General features: G+C 49.8%; 1 protein-coding gene across 1 annotated transcript; it reads right to left on the bottom strand.

Annotated features, from left to right (window-relative positions):
• Nucleotides 1-2,497: 2,497 nt before the first annotated feature.
• Nucleotides 2,498-3,967, bottom strand: LOC106552470 (uncharacterized). Its single transcript, XM_014070761.2, has one exon. The coding sequence runs from the start codon at nt 3,965-3,967 to the stop codon at nt 2,498-2,500; it is 1,470 nt and encodes a 489-aa protein (XP_013926236.2).
• Between the last annotated feature and the right edge of the window lie 5,739 nt (nt 3,968-9,706).

Here is a 9,706-nt window from a genome sequence, read left to right as displayed (position 1 = left end):
GAGAATCAAGCTCACATGAAGGTTAATACCACTTTATAATCTCTTGGTAAGGCCACACCTGTAAAACCGCATCCAGTTTTGGTCGCCACGATATAAAAAAGATGTGGAGACTCTGGAAAGAGTGCAGAAAAGAGCAACAAAGAGGATTAGGGGACTGGAGGCTAAAACATACGAAGAACGGTTGCAGGAACTGGGAATGTCTAGTTTAATGAATTGAAGGACTAAGGGAGATATGATAGCAGTCTTCCAATATCAGCCACAAAGAAGAGGGAGTCAAGCTATTCTCCAAAGCACCTGAGGGCAGAATAAGAAGCAATGGGTGGGAACTAATCAAGGAGAGAAGCAACTTAGAACTGAGGAGAAATTTCCTGTCAGTGAGAACAATTAATCAGTGGAATTCCTTGCCTCCAAAAGTTGTGAATGCCCCAACACTGGAAGTCTTTAAGAAGATGTTGGATAGCCATTTGTCTGGAACGGTATAGGGTTTCCTGCCTAGGCAGGGGGTTGGACTAGAAGACCTCCAAGGTCCCTTCCAACTCTGCTATTGTATTGTATTGTATTCTATTCTATTCTCTCTAACCAACATAGTTTATTTATTTTCTTAATTTTTTTATGCCACCCATCTCACGGTCAAATAGGCGACTTACAAATACCCTAAAGACGGGTACAAACATTAGAGCAAGAAATATTAAATAAACAGAAATGAAACAAATTGCCGCTGGAAAGATTTGCCTGTTCAACAGATTCCTTTTTTGGTAACCATGTAGTCGGTGTTCCTCCTTTGTTCTCTTTCATTATTTATTTTATTGTTCTATTATCTTCCATTCTGCTAAGCAAGACAGTTGTTAAGTTGTGAGTCTTGCCCCAGTTTACGACCTTTCCTGCCACGTTTTTTTTTAAGTGAATTGCTGCAGTGGTTAAGTTGGCAACAGGGTCGTTAAGCGAACCTACTTTCCCCGTGGATTTTGCTTGTCAGGAGGTCGTAAAAAGGGACAACTCAGGGACACTGCAACCGTCATAAGTATATGCCAGTTGCCCAGCATGCCAATTTTCATCACACGACCACGTGGACACTGCAATCCTCGTAAGTGTCAACCGCGACGTCGACAGCGCGCACACAAAGGCGCGCCGACAAAAGAGGGCCGACAGAAGCGCGATTACGGTTAAGGTGAGGGTTAGGGTTAGGTGTTTAGGGTTAGGTTTAGAGCGCGCTTCTATCGACGCGTTGTTGTCGGCGCGCTTGTACGCTAATTCGTCGGCGCGATTTCAAACTTGCGGTTTACTCCTCCGCGGTTTCAACGGCGCGCTTTTGTCGAGCGCGCATTTGTCGGTGAACCAGTGTCAACAACATTCCTGAGTCGTCCCTTTAGTGCTGTTTGAACTTCAAATACTCAGTAAACAAATAGTTTAAGTTGGACAGAGGTGGGTTCCGACCGGTTCCGACCGGTTCAGCTGAACTCAGCCCGACACCTGACTGCACTGGTTCTATCCTGGGTGGCGCCATCTTTATTTTCTGTTCTGGACATGCGCAGAACAATCTCCATCGAAAAAATGTAATTCCCCCCCCTTTTTTAATGGGGTGCGCATGCCAGTCCCAGAGAAGGGCTGTTTTGGGCAAAAATGGAGGCGTTTTTGCCTTCCCCAACCCCCAGGAACACTCTGCAGGCTTCAGCAGGGCTGGGGGAAGGCAAAAATGCCCCCGTTTTTGCAAAAAACGGCGAGTTTTGCACCCATTTTTCACGAAACTGCATTTTTCCCTTTCCCCAGCCTTGCTGAAGCCTGCAGAGTGTTCCTGGGGGGCCGAGGAGGCTAAAAACCTTTTTCTTACTGGGAGTTTGCAGGTGCTTCCTTAGCTCCGGCGAGGCTGAAGCCCCCACCACCACTCGCCCCCCGTCAAAACTTTTCACCACCCTTTCGGTGAGGGGGTCGTATGACTAAGTGTGCATGAGTGACGTCAAGTTGGCCATAGCAATAGCAATAGCAATAGCAGTAGACTTATATACCGCTTCATAGGCCTTTCAGCCCTCTCTAAGCGGTTTACAGAGAGTCAGCATATTGCCCCCAACAATCTGGGTCCTCATTTTACCCACCTCGGAAGGATGGAAGGCTGAGTCAACCCTGAGCCGGTGAGATTTGAACCGCTGAACTGCTGATCTAGCAGTAGCCTGCAGTGCTGCATTTAACCACTGCACCACCTTGGCTCCATGCCCACGCCATGCCCACTCAGTCACATGCCCCCCCTCTAGCCACGCCTACCAAGCCGGTAGTAAAAAAATTTGAACCCCACCCCTGAGGTCGGGGACTCCCTGGAAACAAAACTGAGAAGCATTCATAATTAGGCTCAATTTATTAGAATTGCAAGCTTGCTTGTTAGAGGAGGCCGGGAGACAAAGGTGGAAAGAGGGGTTCTCCTTCGAGCCTCCCTCTTCCTCTCCCACCCCCCCCACCCCCGTTCCAAGAGGACCAGTCCTCCCCCCCCCCCAAAAAAAAACACGTTTTAATCCGTATCTCCTTCGCTGATTATTCCCACCTCCATCAGGTAAGCTCTGGTTCGGTAACCCCGATAAGCGGACTGGATCTTGATTGCCGCTTCTTCTTGGAGACGCAACGTTTGTCGGACCCTCCAGCCCCGCCAGAAGGCCTGGATCAGGGTGGCTGCGCGGACCACTTGCCACATCTGCTTCCGGGTTTTGAACACGCGCCTCTGCCCTTCGCCCATCCGGCGAGCCCCGTAGTTTTCGTACAACCAGTTGGAGGTGCCCTGGGGAGGCATGCCTTGCTGTTGTAGCTGCTGGGCTTGGACGCTGGTGGAGGAGAGACTCCGGGTGTTGGTGCGCTCCCGTGTCAGCCGTACGGAGGTTTGCGTGCTGGAGGCCAGGCGCTGACTGACGACTACGCCGGGTTCTCGGCTCTGCCTCCGCATCTGCTCTTCCCCGGGCACGTGGTAGCTTTTGGAAGGCGCCTGATAGGAGAAGCGGGGCCCGTAACGGCGTGACTGGCTGTATGTCGGTCCCTCCTGCCTGGAGGTATAGGACATCCTTTGGGCACTTCTGGACGGAGAGACGCTTGCGTGCCTTTCGCATTCACTGTCCTCTGTTTCCGATTCCGATGGCGGCCCTTTGCCCACGCCGACGAGCACACGGATGCTAGTGCACCTCCCGCAGCGCGGACACGTCTTGGGCTGGGAGGGCTCAGTGTTCTTTCGCTGGACCATGGAGGACGGGGATCGTGGTACCTTGCTTTCCCACTCCTCGGGGTCTCCCACAAGGCATTTGCGCCAATGTTTCCTGGGGTACGGGCCCACCCAGGAGGAGCTCCCAGGCATGTAGCTGGGATGGCCGTAGTAAGTCCCCTTTGGAAACCTTGGGGGACTGTAGTAGGTCCTCTGCGGGTGTCCAGGATGGTAAGCGTGCCTTCCTGCTTGGGTCAAGTCCCGTCGGGTACGGTATCCCCGCCAGTGAGCTTGGATGGTGGTGGCTGCCTGCTGGCATTCGTGGAGGGCCTGGCGAGTCATGTAGCCCCGATAGTGTGCCTGAATGATCACGGCCGCTCTCTCCCTGTCCATCCTGGAGTACCCCCTGGATTCTCTCCGCCCCTCAAAGGAGACGGAGGACGATCTTCGGCGCCGGTAGACTTGTGGCGAAGGCACCTCCTGCCGCTGCAGAGCACGGTACTCGCGAGCGATGTATCGCCTCCAAGCAGCCTGGATGGTGGAGGCCGCGGCCTGCTCTGTCATGATCTGCTTACGGGTGAGGTGGCCTCGCCACGTGGCCTGGATGGTGGTGGCCGCCTTGTCCATGAGCATGTCGAGCTCGTCCACTAGGAAGGAGGATCGGTGTCGGGAACGGCTGTTACTCCGGGCTCTGATCTTGGCCAGCTGCCGGTCGTGGTGGTGCTTCTCTTCATCTGTCATCTCCTCTTCTCCGCTTGGGTAGGAGCACCAAGGGTGATCCTCGTAGGTCTCCATCTGGGGGGGGGGTGAGGGGAAACGGCAGGTGTTAGCAAGGAGGTACTGATGTCTGTTGGCCAGATGTGGCTTTTAGAGAAGCGCTAGACCAATCCCAATTATGACGCCAAGACAAGGAAGATCATTTGATTTACAGTTTAATTTGGAACTTTTCAGTGACAAGGCAGTCTCCGTTTCATCGATTTAAGTTTAAGTTTTATTTTATTTATATGCCGCCCTGTTCCCAAAAAGGGACTCAGGGCGGCGAACAACTTAAACGGGCAAGGGAAACATACAAGTACAAAATAGACATTTAAAATGACCAACAACCACACCTGTCGAGAGGGGAAGGGAACTCATCAACCCCAGGCCTGCCGGCACAGCCAGGTTTTAACGGCTTTTCGTAAAGCAAGGAGAGAGGTGAGGGTCCGAATCTCCACGGGGAGTTCGTTCCAAAGGGCCGGAGCTGCAACAGAGAAGCCCCCCCCCCCCCGGGTCGTAGCCAGATGGCATTGGCTGGTGGATGGAGCCCGGAGGAGGCCGACCCTGTGCGATCTAATGGGTATGGATGGATTTCACTGGCGAGAAAATGAAAGGGAGAAATGACACCATCCCTTTTATAGGCTGCATAATAAAAAGAAAGGACATTCTGAATTGTTCTCCTTATTTAAAGGGAAAGATAACAAAAGCAAATACAAAAACACAGAGAATTTGTTAAAGGGGCCCTGGGGGGGGGGTCTCGGTTAACTCAGAGATCCCAAGTACCCCACAGTTCTCATCTTTCTCCTTCTCCTCATCCCTGCCCTCTTCCTCCTTCAGTTCTCTTCTAGAACTGATGATGAGTTACCCTACTTGGGTGATGAAACATCTGCAAGAAAACCATCAAGCTCAGAGAGTACCAGGGACCCCACACTCCTCCTCTCCCCCTCTGCTTCTCCTCCTCTCCCAAACCCTCCTCCCTTCCAGAATTGATGATGTTATCTCCAAGATCCTCTCACAGTTCCTGTTCTGGAGCCAGGTTTCACCTAACCTGTATCTCTGGGTTTTTCTGCCCAGGTATAAAACTTTGCTTTTCGCCACATTAAATTTCCTTTTGTTGTGTGGGGCCCATTATTCAAGTCCGCCAAGAACTTTTTGGATCCTGTGCTTGCCTTCTAGGGTGTTGGCTATTCCTGCCAGTTTAGTACCATCTGCAAATTTGATGAGTTCTCCTCCTATTCCCTCATCTGAGTCATTTTTGGAAATATCGAAGAGTCCTGGGCCTAGAACGGAACCTTTGTGGTACCCCCACTGTTTTCTTTCCTCCACGTGGATGTGGGACCATTAAGGGCTACTCGTTGATTACGATTTGTCTGCCACTTACGAATCCATGGGGTAGTGATGCTGTCTATCCCACATTATTATTATTATTATTATTATTATTTACTATATCTGAGCAGGAAGTAGATTGTGGTCTACTTTGTCAAATGCCTTGCCAAAGTCTAAATACACTATTTATTTATTTATTATTTATTTATTAGACTTATATACCGCTTCATAGGGCTTTCAGCCCTCTCTAAGCGGTTTACAGAGTCAGCATATCGCCCCCACAGTCTGGGCCCTCATTTCACCCACCTCGGAAGGATGGAAGGCTGAGTCAACCTTGAGCCGGTGAGATTTGAACCGCTGAACTGCAGATAACAGTCAGCTGAAGTGGCCTGCAGTACTGCACCCTAACCACTGCGCCACCTCGGCTCCTAGGACTCCACATCATTTCGCTGATCTACTAATTTAAGTCCCTTTGCCAAAAAAAACCACACCAAATGTCTGCAAGAAAACCATCAGGTTCACCCCAAAGGATTCCACAGTTCTCCTCCTTCCTCCACTCCACAAAGCCTTCTAGAACTGAAGATGTTACCTAGCTGGGTAATGAAACGTCTGCAAGAGAACAACCCAGCTCAGAGGGCACCGGGGACCCCACAGTTCAACCCTGAGCTAAGATACTCTAGTCCAGGGGTCTCCAACCTTGGCAACTTTAAGACTTGCGGACTTCAACTCCCAGAGTTCCTCAGCCAGCAAAGCTGGCTGAGGAACTCTGGGAGTTGAAGTCCGCAAGTCTTAAAGTTGCCAAGGTTGGAGACCGCTAATCTATTGAAAACACTCATTCCTGTGAATTTCCTGTGCATCAACTCTGCCTTATTGCTTTTCTTGCAAATGGTTCTTGTTTTGATCCCTTTTCGATAAGAACTTGCAGCCAGCTCTTCTCTTGACCCACCAGGAGAAAAGTTTTAAACCTTCTCTTCAATTCTTGTATCCCCGGAGCTTTTATTTCCCCAAATGCATCTTTGTAGAGAACTGAAAGAGATTAAACCTGAGCTATAATTCCACGGTCCTGCTTTAGTCAGGAAATAGGGCTGCAGCCCTCTTTTAGGTGAAAACCGTCGAAACCCCCAGAGTCGGTTTTCACCAGCCTGTGCCAATATGATATATTCAATAAACCATGGCTGAAACTCAGCAGGTTCTGGAGAACCGGTAGCGGAAATTTTGAGTAGTTCGGAGAACTTGCAAATACCATCCCTGGCTGGCCCCAGAGTGGGGTGGAAAGGGAGATTTTGCAATATCCTTCCCCTAGGAGTTGGGAGGGAATGGGATCTTGCAGTATCCTTCCCCTGCCATGCCCCCTAAGCCACGCCCACAGAACTGGTAGTAAAAAATACTGAATTTCACCACTGCAATAAACATGTTCTTTGAGGAAACGTCTCGCCTCGGAATTGTGTGGCCTGCAGCCCTCTTTTCTTTTGGGTCTTTGGCCTGCCACGCTTTCTATTGTTCTACTATAGCAATAGTAGCAATAGCAGTTAGACTTATATACGGCTTCATAGGGCTTTCAGCCCTCTCTAAGCGGTTTACAGAGTCAGCATATCGCCCCCCCAGTCTGGGTCCTCATTTTACCCACCTCGGAAGGATGGAAGGTTGAATCAACCTTGAGCCGGTGAGATTAGAACCGCTGAACTGCAGATAACAGTCAGCTGAAGTGGCCTGCAGTACTATGCCTTTTCTATGGTGGGAAAATGGGAGGGGGGATTGTATGGAGTCAGATGCAATGTAGCCATAACAACATCCTTTCTCGAAAGCCAAGGTCATCCTTTGTCTCTGCACCTCTGCATCCTGACCGGAACTGGATGGGTGGAAGCTGCCAGCATGGCAGTGGAAGACTGGACCATGGGATGGACTGGTGGGTGTGGGGGCAAGTTCGTGGACTTCCAATTGGGTGGGGAAAACCGGGAAGCTTTCAGATTTAGGTTTTTCCCAGAAGTGCCAACATGGCTCCCTTCATCAATTGGAACTTTGAGCAATATTTTCCCTTGGACTCTTGATTTACTTTTGGATGCTATTTGGAATGCTGACAGTTGCTTATCCAGTGGTGAAATTCATTTTTTTTTACTACCGGTTCTGTGGGCGTGGCGTGGTGGGCGTGGCAGAAGAAGGATACTGCAAAATCTCCATTCCCTCCCCACTCTGCGGCCAGCCACAATTGGTCTTTGCTGGTCCTTCGTATTTCTCAAAATTTCCGCTACTGGTTCTCCAGAACCTGCTGGATTTCACCGCTGCCCTTGTCCTCTTCTGAGGACTGGACCCAAACCTTCACACCGGGACTAAGTTTTGGAAAGAAGCCATGTTACAAGAAGCTTTGTTTCAATGGTGGTTTAACCCTGGTTAGTCTAGGATCATCAGTGCCCCGTTTGTCTTTGGTCAAACCTACTGGAGATGTCGAAAGCCGACTGAAATGATGCGCAGGCCTGGAGGATGAGCTGCTACTACCTTGATGTTTTTTCCTCTGGCTGATCTCTGAAAGGTTGAGCTGCGTTGCTACCTGTTGATCTCAGACCTGGCGGAAAGAAAAGAAGAGGGTGAGTGGGCAGAGAACGGTGCCCCCTGTGCCCTCTGGAAGGCTCCTGCATCCTTGGCAAAGCCAACCGAACACCCTATCTGTCCCCGGTGGGTAAACTTGCACAGACCCTATCCTGTTTGTGCCTGTTAGGCCTTCCAGCCAATTCTTCCTTAGGCCGATAATTCTGGCCAGCCATGACCTCAAGGCGTGATGTCACCGCAATTGTGGCATCATGGCCTATGCGCAGCCAAGCATGAGCTGCTGGGGGAAACATTGGGGCAGCTGATATTTGGAACGGAGAACCCATCTTTGTTTCACAGGTATGATGTAAAGCCAATGAATAGAAGGGATGCTGGATCTACTTTTGGGTACCTCCTCAACCGCACAGCTCAGAGAAGGACACTCCTCACAGTACATAGAATCATAGGGCTGGAAGGGGACTAAGAGGTCTTCTAGTCCAGCCCCCTGCTCCAAGCAGGAGACCCTCAACTGCCTGCCCAGTCTCTTCTTGAAAACCTCCAGGGATGGAGCACCCACAACTTCTGGAGGCAACTTCTGTTCCACTGATTCATTGTACTCACTGTTAGGAAGTTTCTCCTTAGTTCCAAGTTGCTTCCCTCCTTGGTTAGTTTCCATCCGTTGCTTCTCATCCTGCCTTCAGGGACTTTGGAGAATAGATTGACCCCCCTTTTCTCAATCATTGGAAGAGTGATATTCTGTCCCACCCCCGTCCCTCGGGCATCTTTCTCTTCATTATCCTGAACGTACTACTTCCCGTAACTTTTCCTTGTACAATTTATCCTGAAGCTCTCTTTATCTTCTCTGAACTCCTTCTAAGGTCTCAACATCTTTTTTGTATCATGGTGACCAGGACTGGACGCAGGATTCACAAGCACAGTATATAGTGCAGTGTTTCTCAACCTTGGCAACGTGAAGATGTCCGGATTTCAACTCCCAGAATTCCCCAGCCAGCATTCGCTGGCTGGGGAATTCTGGGAGTTGAAGTCCGGACATCTTCAAGTTGACAAGGTTGAGAAACACTGTCCTAACCACTGCTGGGGAATTCTGGGAGTTGAAGTCCGGACATCTTCAAGTTGCCAAGGTTGAGAAACACTGGTATAAGTGTCTTTATATCACTTTACATGGTAATCTCCATTTATGGGATGTTGGAGGGATCTACTTACTATATATGTAATGTGATAAGCCAAAATGATTTATAGAGGAGAAATCATTTGGGGATGGATGGCTTTGGGCCAATCAGCAGGAGACCTGTGAGTTCCAATCCTACTTTAGACACGAAAACCAACTAGATGACTTGGTGCCAATCACCAGGAGACTGTTGAGTTCTAGTCCCTCATTAGGCATGAAAGCCATCTGGGTAAGTTTGGACCAATCACCAGGAGACTGTTGAGTTCTAGTCCCACCTTAGGCATGAAAGCCAACGGGGTATTCTGGGAGTTGAAGTCCACCAGTCGTTAAGCTGGCAAGTCTGGAGACTTCCATTCTATACAGGAACTTCTGCTGCAGGAGAGGGGGGCAAAATATCCTCCTACAGGTAGTCCTTGACTTACGACCATAATTGAGCGCAACGTTTCTGTGGTTAAGTGTGGTTTTGCCCCCACTTTGCCACCTTTCTTGCCACAGTTGTTAAGGGGACCGCCGCCGTTGTTCAGTTGGTTAACATGGTTAAGTGAGTGTGGCTTCCTCAGGGAGTTTACTCAACAGATGTTCAACTCAGCTGACGCCGGGGACGTTGCAAACGTCATAAATACGAGTCAATGGAGACGGTCTGAATTTTGATCACGTGACCATGGGGATGCCACAAAGGTCGCAAGTATGAAAAAGAGTCATAAGTCACTTTTTTTTCAGTGCTGTTAGGAATATAATCT

This window comes from Thamnophis sirtalis, unplaced genomic scaffold, assembly GCF_051295495.1.
Source record: "Thamnophis sirtalis isolate CommonGarterSnake01/CBP01778 unplaced genomic scaffold, rThaSir2_p1.2 scaffold_2, whole genome shotgun sequence".
Taxonomy (NCBI): domain Eukaryota; kingdom Metazoa; phylum Chordata; class Lepidosauria; order Squamata; family Natricidae; genus Thamnophis; species Thamnophis sirtalis.
This window is presented reverse-complemented; position numbering and strand designations above follow the sequence as displayed.